This window comes from Narcine bancroftii, chromosome 3 (genome assembly GCF_036971445.1).
Source record: "Narcine bancroftii isolate sNarBan1 chromosome 3, sNarBan1.hap1, whole genome shotgun sequence".
Lineage (NCBI taxonomy): Eukaryota > Metazoa > Chordata > Chondrichthyes > Torpediniformes > Narcinidae > Narcine > Narcine bancroftii.
Window position 1 is genome coordinate 209,396,658 of NC_091471.1, and position 17,398 is coordinate 209,414,055.

At 44.9% G+C, this 17,398-nt stretch overlaps 1 protein-coding gene across 10 annotated transcripts in view; it reads left to right on the plus strand.

Moving 5' to 3' along the window:
* arfip1 (ADP-ribosylation factor interacting protein 1 (arfaptin 1)) overlaps positions 1–17,398 on the plus strand; it is a 453,640-nt gene that overhangs the window by 253,693 nt on the left and 182,549 nt on the right. For 2 of the 10 annotated variants that reach the window (XM_069926470.1, XM_069926472.1), the window contains exon 1: positions 12,771–12,851. The exons of 4 other annotated variants lie outside the window; for them this stretch is intronic. Coding sequence is in view for 1 of the 6 variants with exons in the window: in XM_069926467.1 (XP_069782568.1) it covers positions 12,760–12,851 (92 nt within the window). In the remaining 5 variants the exon portion in view is untranslated. Of the gene's footprint in view, positions 1–12,734; positions 12,852–13,087; positions 13,247–17,398 lie in introns of those variants that run through there. 4 more of the 10 variants (XM_069926467.1, XM_069926475.1, XM_069926474.1 and 1 more) reach the window with 4 other exon arrangements.

Sequence of the window (17,398 nt, forward strand, 5' to 3'; positions counted from 1 at the left end):
GGGTTCTGGGTTTAGGCAGATGGGGCGGAGCCAGCCATCAGCACAACATGCTACCAATGAATCCCAGTTCACTGCATTCACCCTTTCCTGCAGAATTTAGGGTCTGTGAATGAAGACAGAATATGGATTTGGAAAAGAAGTCAGAAAATATACAGTTATTTACAGATTTAAGCGGTCTAGGGGTCTGGAGATCCTGGTGGAGCGCCTTAGCATCAAGGGGTCTTGGTCTCCTAGTCCCCCTGTGAGGGAGGAGAGGCGGGCTGGGTCTCTGGCTCGATGGTGGAGGGGGATGCACTTTCCTCCTGAACCGGATCCCCTGAGGCCCTGTCTGGGGGGTGGCAAGAATGAGCTCCATGGCTCACAGGGAACATGAGGCAACGAACCATCTGTTTCAGCGGGTGCCAGATCCCTGATGGAGATGGTGTCCTCCCTGCTATCCGGGTACTCCACATAGGCATACGTGGGATTGGCGTGGAACAGTTTCACCCTTTCCACCAGGGGTCAGTCTTGATTCTCCTCGCGAGCTTCCTGAGAAGGACTGGACCAGGAGTGGTAAGCCAGGTTGGAAGTGTAGTTCCCGATTCCGACCTTCTTTTGAAAGTGAAAAGTAGCTTGTGAGGAGTAGTGTTGGTCACAGTACATAGTAGCAACCGGATGGAATGGAGCGCTATAGGGAGGACTTCCTGCCAGCGTGAATCTGGAAGGCCTTTTGACTTCAGGGCTAGTTTGACAGCCTTCCAGACCATGGTATTCTCCTTTTCAACCTGCCTGTTCCCCCGGGAATTGCAGCTAGTAATCCTGCTGGATGCAATGCCCCTTGCCAGTAGGTACTGACGAGGCTCAGCACTCAAAAAGGCTGAGCCTTGATCACTTATGAATATAGCTGGGATACCTGAACATAGCAAAAATGGAGTCTAGGGCCTTTATGACTGACAAAGTGGACATGTCTGGACATGGAATGGTGAACGGGAAGTGGGAGTACTTATCAATGATAGAAAAGAAGAAGGTGTTCCCATTCGTGGAGGGGAGAGGTCCTTTAAAATTGACACTGAGCCGTTTGAAAGGCCTGGATGACTTGATCAAGTGCACCTTTGCCGGGTAGTAGAAGTACGGCTTACACTCTGCGCAAATCTGGCAAGACTTGGTCATTTGCTTGACGTCTTCCATGGAGTAGGGCAGATTGTGTGCCTTGACAAAATGAGCCATGCAGATGACCCCCTGGATGGCAGAGCTCATTATACAGAGACCACAGATGGCCGGTGAGTGCAAAGGCAAAGCTTCCTCTGGATAAGGCATCTGGAGGTCATCAAGGACTCTTGGCCGATAGGCAATGCCATAATTGTAGGTGGAGAGTTCGATCCTTCACCTGGCAATCTTGTCATTTTTGATTTTGCCCCTCTTGTTATTATTAAACATGAATGCAATTGAGGACTGGTCAGTGAGGAGCATAAATTTTCTACTGGCCAGGTAGTGTCTCCAATGCCTCACAGTTTCTACAATGGCTTGAGCCTCCTTTTCCACAGATGGGTTCCAGAGTTCGTGGCCTTGTAATGTCCGAGAAAAAAATGCAACCGGCCTGCCTGCCTGGTTGAGGGTAGTGGCCAAGTCCAAAACATCACTTTCTCATCCACCGCCTGCATGGTGGCTTTCGCAATGTGATTCCAGAGATCGTTAAAAACCATTTTGGCTTCAGCTGAGAGGGGGAAATTAGTGACTTTTAAGGTGGGGGGGGGAACCTTATTGAGGAATCCACTGGGCGTAATATGAGAAAAATCCCAGACATCTCCTCAAAGCCTTTGTAGTCCTATCAGGATCGGGGCCACTACATAGCCAAGGATAGCCAGTCATTTAGTCCTGAACACACACTTGTCTGAGTTATAAATGAGGTGGTTCAGGGCTTTTGCCACATGGAGAAAACTCTGAAGGTTGGTGTCATGGTCTTCCAAGGTGTGGCCACAGATGGTGACATTATCGAGGTAGGGGAAGGTGGCCTTCAACCCATACTCATCCACCATTCTACTTCTGGAAGATAGAAAAGGGCCCTCTGGAATTAATAGAGATGACCGTTAGCCTCAAATCCCATATATGGACAGTCCTCGGAATGGATTGGCAGCTGGTGATAGGCAGCTTTCAGGTCGATGGTCGAATAGACCCAATATTGTGCAATATAATTCACCAGGTCTGAAATTCAGGGACGGGGTATGTGTTCAGGAGTATGTACCGGTTAGTAGTTTGGCTATAGTCAATTACTAGCCTGGGCTTGTTTTCCCCTTTTACCACAACCACTAGCGCTCTCCATGGGCTGGTGCTAGGTTCGATGATACCTTCATCGAGCAGACGTTGTGTCTCAGACTTTATGAAATCTCGGTCTGCTGTGCTGTACCTCCTGCTCTTGGTAGCAAAGGGTTTGCAGTCCAAGGACAGATTCGGGAACAGAGGTGGAGGGGTCGATATTCAGTTTGGAGAGGCTGCATGTGGGTTCTGATTTTAGGAGCCCTCTGTTCCTAACCATTACCGGGGGAGGGGACCAGAATACTCCAAGGTGATGCTTTTAAGGTGACACAGGAAGCCCAGACCCAACAGCACTGGGGCACACAATTCATCAAGTGCATACAGGCAAATCTTACAGAAATCCCCCTTCAAACAGCAGATGTACTATCTTCTTCTTTGGCTTGGCTTCGCGGACGAAGATTTATGGAGGGGTAAATGTCCACGTCAGCTGCAGGCTCGTCTGTGGCTGACAAGTCCAATGCGGGACAGGCAGACATGGTTGCAGCGGTTGCAGGGGAAAATTGGTTGGTTGGGGTTGGGTGTTGGGTTTTTCCTCCTTTGTCTTTTGTCAGTGAGGTGGGCTCTGCGGTCTTCTTCAAAGGAGGTTGCTGCCCGCCGAACTGTGAGGCGCCAAGATGCACGGTTTGAGGCGATATCAGCCCACTGGCAGTGGTCAATGTGGCAGGCACCAAGAGGTTTCTTTAGGCAGTCCTTGTATCTCTTCTTTGGTGCACCTCTGTCACGGTGGCCAGTGGAGAGCTCGCCATATAACACGATCTTGGGAAGGCGATGGTCCTCCATTCTGGAGACGTGACCTACCCAGTGCAGTTGGATCTTCAGCAGCGTAGATTCGATGCTGTCGGCCTCTGCCATCTCGAGTACTTCGATGTTAGGGATGAAGTCGCTCCAATGAATGTTGAGGATGGAGCGGAGACAACGCTGGTGGAAGCGTTCTAGGAGCCGTACGTGATCCCGGTAGAGGACCCATGATTCGGAGCTGAATAGGAGTGTGGGTATAACAACGGCTCTGTATACGCTAATCTTTGTGAGGTTTTTCAGTTGGTTGTTTTTCCAGACTCTTTTGTGTAGTCTTCCAAAGGCGCTATTTACCTTGGCGAGTCTGTTGTCTATCTCGTTGTCGATCCTTGCATCCGATGAAATGGTGCAGCCGAGATAGGTAAGCTGGTTGACCGTTTTGAGTTTTGTGTGCCCGATGGAGATGTGGGGGGGCTGGTAGTCATGGTGGGAAGCTGGCTGATGGAGGTCCTCAGTTTTCTTCAGGCTGACTTCCAGGCCAAACATTTTGGCAGTTTTCGCAAAACAGGATGTCAAGTGCTAAAGAGCTGGCTCTGAATGGGCAACTAAAGCGGCATCGTCTGCAAAGAGTAGTTCACGGACAAGTTGCTCTTGTGTCTTGGTGTGAGCTTGCAGGCGCCTCAGATTGAAGAGACTGCCATCCGTGCGGTACCGGATGTAAACAGTGTCTTCATTGTTGAGGTCTTTCATGGCTTGGTTCAGCATCATGCTGAAGAAGATTGAAAAGAGGGTTGGTGCGAGAACGCAGCCTTGCTTCACACCACTGTTAATGGAGAAGGGTTCAGAGAGCTCATTGCTGTATCTGACCCGACCTTGTTACAATGTTGTTAAATACACATAGAATGCGAATGAGATGAAAGGAAAATGCGGGTAATTGGAAGGATACATATTTAAGTTGTATTTTTGCACAGTCCGTGAGTCTATGAAGCTTTCAGTAGAGCCATGTTGATTAGGCATTTAGTGGAATGTCCATTTACCTTCACAGTCACTATAGAGCTGCTGAGCTGGTGAGGCCTGTCCTGATCTAGAACGATCGAGTCTAGCACCCCAGAAACTCCATGCTCCTCATTTGCCCTACATGGGTAAGACGGCGTCAACCTCGTGGCACGGCAAGATGGACACCCTCCTTCCTCCTCCAACAATGATGGTGCCAAGATTGAATTTGGGTTGCAGCAAGATGGCTTCCAAGCTTTTTTTGCACCGTTTCCTCACTGCCACTGCACAGAAAGTGGGTTTGGGTGAATTCAGGGCAGATGGCTTGGGGCAGGAATTGGATCCGGGAGCGATGCAGGCTGTGGACTTTCCCAGGCTTCCCCTCGCAAGGCAAACCCTTGTCCAATGCCCTTTCTTGTCACAGTTACAATACATTGAGTCTTTATCCAGGCAATGAAATTGGAGATGCTGGCTCTTGCTGCAGGAAAAGCACTCCCTAGTACAGGACTGCTCCCTAGCATGGGAAGTGGCAGCCATTAGGGCTGGGGTAGCGGGAGCAGCCAGTCCTTGGAAGGGGTCACCTGGGTGAGCGAGCTCACTGGCTTCAAGGTCATCATTCTCGAGCTTAGCCTGTTCCAACAATTTGGCCAGTTCAGCATGGCTAGCCAGGTCCTTCTTACCCGACTTGAGTAATCGCTGCCTCATGTATCTCGAGCAGACCCCTGCAACTAAAGTGTCCAGGATCTGTTCTTCTTCACAAATGCGACCTGTAGCTCCTTCGTACCCGCGCTTCTTGGCAAGCATCCACAAATCCAGCAGGTAGTCATCGATAGGCTCTCCTGGCTGTTGGCGATATAAAGTGAGTCGGTGCCTCGCTAGGACCTCGTTTTGCAATTTCAGGTACCGAGCCTTCAACACCACGATGGTAGCATCATATGTAGAGCAACCCCTGATGACTGCATACCCTTTTGTTCCTACCCTCAAAATGAATGCGGACCTCCTGAGTTTATCGACGTAGAAGACGTCTCTGGTCATGTTCAGGTAGGCCTGGAAGAAGTCTAGCCAGTATGTGTTGGGGGACAGAGGGTCTATCAACAGCATACCAGGCTTGAGTAGTATTTCCATCATATAGGGAATAAGCTAATAAAATTGTAGTGTGAATAAAAGCTCTCATGACTGGAGGGAGAACAAACACTTTTATTAGCTTATAACTATTGGTAAGGTCTCACAGTAGTCTTTGGAAGGGTTCTGGGTTTAGGCAGGAAACCAGGGTTATATGTGAGCAGATGGAGGCGGAGCCGGGACAACACACTACCAGTGAATCGCAGTTCACTGCACCCATCCTCTTCCCTTCCTTCTCCTATCAGAGAGCAACCTTTCTTAGCCCTCTCCCCATCACATCTAGCTTATTTCTCTTCTACCCTCCCACCTGTATCCACCTTAAATTAAAAAATTTTGAATTGAAATTTTGACATCCAGCCAAGGCTGCCAAGCATGGCAGCTGGCCCTTCCGGTCAGTTGTGCAATTTTCTGCTTCCCCTTCTGACACTACCATTATTTGAAGTCAAGGCTCAAGTTTCATAAAGTTTTATTATATAATTCTGTGAATGATTAATTTTAGATTGGAACTGTTCCCTCATTGGCAGATGGTTAATAAAACTCTGATCATTTTGCTCCTAATCTAGTGGTGCCAGTTTAATTTTGCTTTATTTGCTCTATGTTCAGTTTAATTTGTGTATTGATCTTGATACACATAATTTGTGATGTCATTTATGGTAATTGCCTTTGCACTGCTGTTAGTTGTAGTGAATTGACTGCAACAACCTTCTCAAGTGCATTAAAGAACATTGTTTGGCAAAGAGGTTAATGCAAAAAAAGTACTGTCAAATCAACCTTTCCACATGTTTGATCATTTTGTTTTTATGTACCTTTTCTCCATTGCTGTTGACCATGAATTCATGGTACAGTCACTACAATAACATGGCCATCTTGAGAGAAAATGTAATATATTTATTTGAAAGGTTATGTATTTTCTTGATGATGGAGTTTCCTGTGTGGAATCAATGATACATCGATGACAGGTTGAGAAAGGAAACTTCGGCATAATAATGAGATTATTTTATTTCCTCCACTTGTGTCATTTTTCCTGTCAATTGTCCATCCCTTAACTCTCCTTGAGGAAGTGGTGCTGAGCAATCTTCTTGAGCTGCTGCAGTCTTGGTGAAGGCAAGCCCCGTGTTATTACTGTAGATGCCGTTGTATAAGATGACTCTGTACAAGACGACCCTCAGTATTTCCACTTAAAATGTAAGTATTGAGTTCTACTCATTGTGTAAATACTGCTCCCCACTTACCACTGACCAGTGGAGTGATGCTGTCAGAATATTTTAAAATCAAATTGCCCAGTAAAGGTTTAAATTTTATTCGTATATTTTAAAATAAACCACTGTTGGCTCCTTTGACAGGCTGGTGGATTGGACGGAAATTGGATTGGGCGGATGGACTCTACAGGGGAGCACTGAGACTTCGCTGTTAAGGTTCACATTGTATAATTGCAGGGAGTGCTGAGACTTCGTTCTCAAGGTTCAGATTTTATACTTGGTGTGGGAGAGAGCTGAGACTTTGCTGTCGATGTTTGGATTTTATATTTGGCCTAAAAGATGACTCCTGGTTTTGGGGTGACATTTTTAAGTTTTGTCTCACCTTATACGCTGGCATATATGGTTTTTGTTATCATTAATTCCTGGATTTAGACCCAGCAACAGTGAAATGATGATACTATAGCAGCTCGCCTGCACGACAAGTGAACCGGTGCCAACAGCTGCAGGTAAGTCCACAGCCAGCGGCATCCACGGAGACATTCAGAGTGGGGCAAAGCCACAGCCCAGAAGTTGATGTCATTTCCGCCTCTCTGGGGCGCTAAGGACTCTAGGGCCAGGTGGTCCTCTTAAAGTGCACAATTTCAAACCAGTAAAGCAGTTACTCCAGAACTATGCAAATCTCAGTGTGTTCCTTTTGGTTTAGTGGTTGAGCAGCCACATTGGTGATCCCGAAAGTCCAACGGCATTTGGACCCGACGCAAACATCTCCAGCACCATGGACAACGTGAATTACTCAACTTTTCAAAATGCATTTTCGCTGATACTGCAAACTTTCTGGACCACTCAACCCCTCATTCTGGTTCCAGCAGGCAGAAGCTCAGTTCCAAGAACATTGTCTCAGATGAGACCCGATATTACTACGTGGTGGCTGCACTCAACCAGGAAACGGCAGGCCACATAATGGATTTTCTACAGCAGCCTTTGGAGGCTGGCAGGTATGAGGCACTCAAGGCCCTGTTAGTTGGCACATTCAGTCTCTCACACTGCGAATGGGCTGCCTGGTTGCTACAGATGGATGACCTAGGCGACCGGGCGCAGTCAAACCTAATGAGTGACATACTGGCACTAGCAGACGGCTATAAGCTGTGCCTACTCTTTGAACAGCTCTTTTTGAGAGCAGATGCCGGAGGACATCTGCCTCCTACTAGCAAACGAGGATTTCTCCGACCAAGACAGTGGGGCCAGCACCGAATTAGTATTGCAACAGGCTGAAGGCTCTGCACCCATCAGCTGAACCTGCAACAGCCTCACTGAGCAATGACACCAGTTCCGATTCTTGGTGATTTTACCATCAAAGATAAGAATCCGGGGCCCACTGATGCTGACCGCCATGCTCGTTTCAGGGAAATTAAAAGGCCAGCCATCGTTAATGGCTGACTATCGCAATAGCCTCCTGTACGTCTGGGACAGGCCTTCTGGGTGCAGATTCCTAATAGACACAGGAGCCGAAATCAGTGTCCTGCCCCCCTCGAGCCATGATACCAGAACGAGAGAGGCTGGGCCAGAGCACGGCAGCTAACAGTAGCACCATTTGCACTTAGAGCACATGGACCACCCCCTTGCAATTCGGTTCCAGCTGATTCACGTCGATGTTCACACTGGCCACCGTGTCACAGCCATTGCTGGGGGCAGACTTCCTCCATGTGCACAGTTTGCTGGTGGATCTGAAGAGGCAGAGACTAGTTTTCCAAGATTTTCCAAACCTTTCCCCTTGGGGAGGCTGAATTGCCAGCTCCACACATCAACTCTGTCATGTGCTTAGACAACGTGTTCGCCAAGGTGTTATCAGAGTTCCCATCCATTGAAACTTAAGTGGGACTGGGTTAGACAAGTCTTCTATTCTTCATTTAGTTCAAAGGCAAAAGGAGTTGCGGTTTTGATACATAAGAATTTACCGTTTCAATTGCAAGACGAGGAGAAAAATGGAGGAAGACTACTTAAGTTGAATTGTATGATCTCTATTGAAGCCTGGACTTTGATTGATGTTTATGCTCCAAATGTTGAAGACACTGCTTTTATTACAGAAATATCTTTATTATTGGGACAAGCTAATTCCAATGTGATGATTGGGGGGGATTTAAATATGGTATTAGAACCGTTATTGGATAAGTATCCAAAGGTAATTAAGAAATCTAAGATGGCGATACATATGGCTAATATGATGAAAGATTTGAATTTAGTTGATATTTGGAGTAGATTTAATCCTACACAGAAAGACTTTTCTTTTTATTCTTCTCGACATAATTCTTTTTCAAGACTTGATTATTTTTTAATTTCGGCACATTTACAGGATAAGGTTATATCTGTGGATTATAAGGCAAGGTTAGTCTCGGACCATTCATTGTTATTACTGGAATATCAAAGTTCTCAAGTTACACAACATACTTTAAGATGGAGATTTAATATTATATAACTACAAAAGCCGGAATTTATTGTTTATTTGAGAAAACAAATTGAGGATTTCATTGCTAATAATGTTCACTCTGTTTCTGATCAGTTTGTTTTGTGGGATGCAATTAAAGCTTTTTTACGAGGTCAAATTATCAGTTATGCATCCAAACTGAAGAAAGAGAGAGTTAGAGAAACTGAGGATTTGGAGAAGAAAATAACAATCTGTGAAAAAGAATTTCAAAAGAAAGCTACTGAATTCCAAAAGATCCAATTAACTAATTTAAAGTTGAAGTATAATAAGTTACAGTCATATCGATTTGAATGTCTGTTGAATCGTTCAAAAAATAAATTTTATGAATGGGGTGAGAAAGCTCATAAATTATTAGCTTGGCAATTAAAAAAAGAACAGTTATCTAGGATTATACCAGCTATTAGAAATAAATCGGGTATTACTTTTAGTCAAAAAGAAATTAACGATGAATTTTGTAATTTTTACAAAAAACTTTATTTGACTGAATGTAAAGAGATAAAAGAAGATGCAATAGACTCTTTATTGAAAAATATTAATTTACCACAGTTATCTCAAGAAGACAGACAAGAGTTAGATAAACCTTTTATGGATAGTGAAATTGAAATGGCTATAAAAGATATGCCAAAAAGAGTTCCCATCCATTGTCACACCACAGTTTTCCACGACAGAGCCCAAACACAGCGTGACACACAACACCTCCACATAGGGGCACCCCCTGCATGCCCAGGCCCACAGGCTGCCACCAGACAAGCTCCGGCTCACGAAAGAGGAGTTTAACAAGATGGAGGACATGGGGATTGTGTGGCACTCGGACAGTTCATGGGTCTCCCCATTCCATATGGTACCCAAGTCCACGGGAGGGGGTAAACTGTGAGGTGACTACAGGAAGCTGAATGATGCAATCATCTCTGATAGATACCTAGTCCCACACATCCAGGACTTAATGGCCAACCTGCACAGGGCATCCATCTTTTCCAGGTTAGACCTGGTGCATGGGTATCACCAGGTCCCAGTCCATCCCAAGGATGTCCCAAAGACAGCCAAGATAACCCCATTTGGCCTGTTTGAATTCCTTAAAAATGCCAGACCTTCCATCTTTTCATCCGTCTGGACAATATCCTGGTAGCCAGCCACTCCAGCCAAGAGCATCTGATCCATCTGCGCGTTCTCTGCTGCCACCTGAGCAACTACATACTGATGGTCAACCTTGCCAAGTGCCAGTTCGGCCTGTCCACCATCGACTTCTTGGGACATCGGATCGACCGTTCCTGCAGGGGAAAGTGGAGGCCATTCATCAATTTTCCATACCCAAAATGGTCAAAGGTCTGCAAGAATTTGTTGGGATGGTTAACTTCTACCACCGGTTCATTCCTTTAGCGGCCCAAATTATGAGTCCACCTTTCGGTTTGATGTCCAGTAAAACCAAATAAGTTGCCTGGACAGAAGAGGCGATGGCGGCATTCAACCAGATCAAGGACGGGTTAGTCAATGCCGCAATCCTGGTCCACCCTTAGATGGATGACCCCACGGCCTTCACTGTGCACTGTGGATGTCTCCAAAAAGGCAGTTGGTGGCATACTTGAACAATTTATAGGACAATGGAAGCAACTCGTCTTCTTCAGCTGACACCTGCGGCCCCTGTGAGTCAAGAACAAACAGCACATTTAACAGGGAGCTACTAGCCCTGTACCTGGCATGTCAGGTACTTCCTAGAAGGGATTGAGTTCACTATCTTCACAGATCACAAACCTCTCACCTTCGTGTTTGCCAAATTGTCCGACCCTTGGTCAGCCCGCCAACAACACACCTGTCCCATGTGTCCACCACCTCGATCAAACATGTCTCGGGGAAGAACAACGTGCTGGCGGACACGCTGGCAAGAACATCTGTCCATTTGGTACAAGCCCCGGCCACAGGAGTGGATTATGCAGCACGAGCAGAAGCACAGATGGAGGAGAGCTGAAACGTGCTCAGCAGTCTCCACCTTAACTCCAACCACCTCTCTTTTCCTCATTACCCTAAAATCCCCTATGAAAAAATATATCTATGTCTTAAATATACTAAATGAGCCAGCTTCTACTGCTTCTTTGGGCAGAAAATTCCAGATTCACTAATCTCTGAGAAAAGTTGTTCCTCCTCTCCAACCAAAATATTCTCCCCTGAATCTCGAGGCTTTATCCTCTCATTCTAATCTGCCAGTGTGTGGGGCACTACCAGTAACCACAGAGATAAGCTGAGGAAACAATAGGCTTTAATACACAGAAAAACCTTGCTGGCCCGAATCCCAGTTTAGGAATGGTGGCAAGGGAAAGGTCAACCTTTATGGCCCAGGTCCATGGGGGAGGTGTCATAGGATATGAGTCATCCGTGGGCGGGCCAGCTCCATATATACAACCAACAATGATAACTATATACAATGGAAGAAACATATCACCGCATTCACCCCTACTTTTAGAATCGAGGAACCATTCACCGACTTCCTAGGGAAGGCAAACATGCGTTCTTGTGGGTGGTGTTTGTGAAGGTACATAGGAGCGAGCGGATGGCATGCAATGTCTCTGGCAGAACATCCTGCCAGCGTGACACTGGCAGATCTCTGGACTTCAAGGCCAGGAGCACAGCCTTCCAAACAGTGGTGTTCTCCTGTTCCACAAGTCCATTACCCCTGGGGTTATAACTGGTGGTCCTACCGGTGGCTATGCCTCTGACAAAAAACTACTGCTGCAGCTCCTCACTCATAAACGAGGAACCCCGATCACTCTGGATGTAAAACAAAATGGATAAACCAGACAGGATGAGGTTGGAGGAACCATAGGGACAGTGATTTATTCTGAAACAGGCCAGTGACAGGAAGACAAGTGGATTGCAAGGATAAGTGATAAGAGTACCATGACTGAGAATGTCAGAGACAAACAAAATGGATAAACCAATTTAGTAGGAATAATTAAGTCATAAGGGTACACGGGAGGTGTTGATTAGAACAGAAGACTATGGCCAGACGAGAACAAAGAAATAATTAGAAATATCTGGGGTATGAATTGACTTCTGATCAAAACAACAGGATGTTCTGGCCTTGGGGATTAAGATAGGAGGTCAACACCATCAATAAGTGCAGAGCAGGAAATTGCTTGAGATAAATTTTACGCAAGGAGTCTATCAAAGAAAGCCAACTCGTGGTCAATGTAACAAGGTTGATCTATATAAACAGAAGAGACTGGACAGTAGGAGTCAGTCTTGGGGAATAGCTCACTGAGCAGGTGACCTATGAACTAATGACTGAACCAGAGCTCTGTTAAGCTTTATTCTTGTACTATGTAATAAACTGATTGTGAAACCGAATACCTTCTCCTATCACTTCATTCAACGAGCACGCTGGACTCAGACGACACATAGACCAAATTGAGGGGAGGGTAAAGCCAGAGTCCGACAGCAGCCAACATCATAAAGGATCCCCCACCCCCAAGGTCACCTTTTCTCACATTTGGCCATAGGGTTCAAATGCCTGAAAACCAGTACCTCTTGATTCATTGTTTTTTTCACAACAACTATCAGATTCGTGAACATCCCCTTGTTACACTAACCATGGATTGCTGACAACATAAACTGTCTGCACTATTGCAAGTCATTTTTTCTGCACCAGGGTTACTGTATTTAGGTGTACTTACTAACTCATTTAATCCAATTGTGTTTACTGTTGATTCGCAACAACCTGTTCAGCTGCAGCACATGTACACTGTAGAATGTGTTTGACAATAAATGCATTATGGTTAATGTCGAGGGTAGGAGCCAACAAGGGACCCAGAAATGATGGCAAATACCCTGCAGATGAAACGGCGACTCCAAAGTGGCTGCGATCGGCCGCCAGGCCCTGGGATGGCGGCGGTAAGACCGCGTGGGATCCGGATGTGACTTGACCCGGTCTTTGCGGAGACCCGGATGTTGTTGTCACCCTTGCTTCCGGGAACGACTTCAATGAGTGCGGGGGCCGAATTTGGCGACTTGAGCGGCTGTGAAGAGTCGCTGAAGAGGTGAGGATCGAGGAAGGGATGGAGGTGAAGCGAAGCCGAGCGGTGGTCGTCAGTCAAAGTAGCTGACCAGAGGAGGGCGGTTGACAGCGGGGGGTGACCCCCTTGCCCTGGGACTGGGCCTGGTGCTGCTGGCACTGGGATGCTTCTCTTCAAATGGCTCCAGGTCATTGGAATGGTTGGGGAGGAGGAGCATTGCTGCGGTCTGCTCCTCCGCCTCCGTGTTGATGTGGCGCTCGGGCTCTGTTCACCCAGCGTCATGTCCCGTAGTTTGGCAGCAGGTTTTGTTTGTACATTGTTTCAAATCTACTTCTGGTGTTACTTTGGTTCGTGTTCTTGTACCAGTGGCATGTTGACGCAGTTGGAGTCAGTCCAGAGTTAATAACTCTATATTGAAGGCAAGTTACTTCCTGCTTTGTACTGAGAATCTCGAACACTTTCTTTTGCCGAATCTTCAGTGAATGTGTTTGTTGAGTGCTGTCAGATTTTTGGAATGCTTTGTCCACCCATTGGAAACTACAATACTGCTTTATAGTAGGAACAAAAATGCAACAAGTCACGTGAGAGCAACAATTCTTGCTTTAAAATGTTTGCATTTTAATTGAAATTGTTAGGAATTAAAGTACCTTTAAAGAAATTGCTCGAGACAAAAATTGAGAACAAAGAACATTTATTACTACAACAATGCAAAGTTGGGTGCTTCCCCTTACCCTGGGAATACACACACATACTGGGGCTCACCCAACTTTTATACAGTCAATTTCAGTATCAGAATGCCCTCCCCCTTACATTCTTCTGCCCCCTGGATGGGTTTGGCATAGGTAATTCTTCCTGCCTACGTGCAGTTTCAGTACACTTGGAGGACCAGGGGGGGTATCCTGTCGGTGTCCCTTCATGTCATTGTCCTTATTCACACCTTCCTGATTCTCTGGGCTACAGTCTCTTGATATGCAGAGTTGACTCATTCTATCTAGGGTTGGCTAATTTCATATGTATAAATCTGTGTATGGTTAGCTAATTAGAAATGTATGACTTGGTACTTCTGTCCAGGGCTAGGAGACCCTTATCTGATCCAGACTACCTCAACTTCCTACATTCTATTGTACCTTACCATTCCTTATCTTAGTCCTATGGTCTTGTCACAAAGGATAGAAGATTCTTATGTTAATCGTGCTGACTCTGCTTTCCTGCATCCTAAGCCCCAAACTTATCCTGTTTGAACTGGTTTCAGCCATTTTACTGATGAACTTTAGTTTCTTCCATGTTCATAATTTTAGGTCAATTTTCCCATCTCTCACAATCCTCACTTTTCTTTTAGATCAGTAATACTGATCTTTCACCATGATCAGTGTTACTGATCTTTGGCTACTAGTGTCAGTGTGACTGATCCCCCCCCCCTCCCTCTCCTCACTTTTCTTTTAGATCAGTAACACTGATCTTTCAAGTGTAAGGTGTAGTTTTACCCAGCTGGTCAATAACCGAATTGTAATGTCTGTGTAAAGTCTTTAGGTAGGGGAGCACCATGAAGGTCAGGGGAGTGAGTCCAGCTGCTTATTAGGGTTTGGAGTATCAGGCTCCAGTTCTCAGTAAAAAGTCTAGTCCATCCCATACGTTGAAATATTGAAGCAGTGTCTTTGAAGCACACGACCTTTGTAAGTGTTGTCCCGACGAAGTCTGTGAGAAGCGCTGCCTTCAGCAGCGAACGAGTCGCAGTCTATGAGAAGCGCTGCCTTCAGCAGCGAACGAGTCGCAGTCTATGAGAAGCGCTGCCTTCAGCAGCGAACGAGTCGCAGTAGTCAGGCGGTTCCGTTTGATTGTGGTTAGTATCTGATGTCCTCTTCAGCCCCGAACCCTAGGGCCACCGATCTCCGAAGGCTGTTTGGAGCCTGATATTAAAGTGTCAAGCAGCTCACGTTGTTGGAAACTGGTGCTCCCTTTCATGGGGTGATGAAAAGAGACCAAGCTGGGGGGGGATTGTTTCTTGTGATTTAACTGTGTGTTGCAGCTTGTCTGCTAACATTCATTGAACTTGTGAGTTGCAGCCTGTCTGTGTACATTAGCATATGTGTCAACTCTCTCTCTCTCTGCTACATGTACAATCCAATGTCCTTTGTGAGGATTTTGACACCCTGCACTCTACTTCGCTCCTTTCCACGTTATATAACCACCAGATGAGCAGCAGCTCCCTGAAAACAGGTGTTCCCCTTCAGGGATGATCAGAGAGAGAGAGCCAGGTGGGGGATTATGTGTCTCGTGGTTGTGTGAAGTGTCTGTTTGTTTTGCGGTTAGCTTGTTAGTTTCCCCCTTTGTGTGAAATGTACATTGTTTGTTTTGCGGTTAGTCTGTGTACACAGGTGCCTCACTGTGTGACTGCCTATCCCCACTGTGTTTCCCTGATCCGTATTCTAAATACCTTGCCTCTATGCCCTCTCTAGCCTGTAAAACAGTACAATCTGTAACCTCTGCTACCCCTTCTCCAGAAGTACTTAAAACATCGAGAGTACTCCACTAAAGCTGTTTAATTCCCCTGGTCCGTATTGGGATCCCTTATATCCCATTATGACTATACATTAAATCTATGCCCTGTCTACATTCTAAAGGAGCTGAATTGCAACCTCTGCTGCCCCTATTCCAGGGGGGCTTAAAACATTAACGAACAATATTCCAAAGAAATTAGTAAACAACAATGAAGAATACCTGTAAGCTCATTAAAATACAATAAGAACTGAATAAAACACAATAAATGTAAAGCTCATTGAAAACTGCAATAAAATGCAAGAAGAACTGAATAAAACCACAATAAATGTAAAGCTCATTGAAAACAGCAATAAAATACACAAAACTGAATAAACCACGATAAATGTAAAGCTCATTGAAAACAGCAATAAAATACACAAAACTGAATAAACCACGATAAATGTAAAGCTCATTGAAAACAGCAATAAAATAGACAAAACTGAATAAACCATTAAAAAAACGAATAAAATTGTAACATTATGGCACTTTGTCATTAATTCTTTGAATGTGGGTCCAGCCTTTCTCTCTTGTTCTTACTGCGGTGTCTGTAATTAAAAGTACACAGAAGGGACCATCCCAGGCAGGTTTTAGTTGATCCTCTTGCCATGCTTTTACATATAACCAATCACTAGATTTTAATAAAATGAATAACAATCTGACTTTCCTTTGTGTTAGTGTAAAAATTGTAAAATGAAACACAAACCATATTTGCATGGGTTTTGAATATGTTAGACCTTATTAAAATGCAGTTGGAGCTGCTTGTCTGTATGGGGCACAACCCTCCAATTTGTTAGAGTGAGTACATAACAGACATTGCAGCACAAGAGCCCCTGCAAGAGAACTTGAAACATATTCAACCTTTAGTTCTGCCTTAAGTAAAATGCCTTGTGCCACAGCTCACAGGAGCTGGCCTTATTTAAAACAGTCTGTAAAACAGGCACCAAAAAAAAGTTAAAAGATGTTCTTATGAGGATTGCACACACAATAATTTAAGTACAGGCTAGTTTCTATTATATTCCACTTAAAAGTTCTGCTGCATGAATCCTGGAGCTTGTGGAGTCATTATTGAATCAAGAAATATTGGTACCATGCCAATCTCATTCTAACATGCCAATTTCTCCAGTCCTTAAGTCAAGATGTACTGAATAGCATCTGGTACAAGATCTGTGAGTTCTTAATGATATTATTATTCTTATGCACCCAATTGTTCTGAACTATGCCACCAATTTAAATCATATTCCACCTATTGCAGTACTCACACAGCACCATAGACCAGTTCGCAGGTTTATTTCTCCATTAAGCTGAATCCAGTTGCGCAGGGTTTACCTCCGTGATTATTTACAATGTAACTTCCGCACTACCGGATTTAAATATAAACCTGATGAATGGGGAAAGTTATCATGAATTAAATAACAGCGGCAATACAGAGAAATTGTGCTGAGGCATTAATTTCACTCCGGAGGAAAATGCACCAGAGAAATGAATGATTAAACTTATAGGAATCCCCATAGGAATCCCCAGAGGTATCTTTATTCTCCAGAGGTGGGTGATCTTTAAACTCACGGACCTTGACTGCTGAATGTGTAGAAGAAATGTATTAAATGTGTTGATAGGGCTCCATACCTCTAACTGCAAGACAAGAGCCTGAAGCCTCAATTTCAAGTGCCACAGTGCACTTAAAGGGACATGCACACTCCCCCTTCAACTGGCTGATCCAGCCACTTTACACATCAGATCCTTTCTTTATCTCACATACACTTAAAGTTAAGATGTATAGAACTCACCCTATTTGCGCAAACATTTCTCCCTGCAAATGTTATAACATCACTCAACTCTCAGGTACTCCCTGTGCAAAATCACATTTAAATACAATTTATTTCATAAATTGGAATTAATTGGTAGTTAAATTCGCTAATTCTACAGTATTGAAAAACGATCATTTATGACATTTAATTTTTAGCATGAATTTTAATCAATATTGGTCAGTGACTGAAGTGGGAAGTCGTGATTTATGAAATTATCTCTGGTCTCTA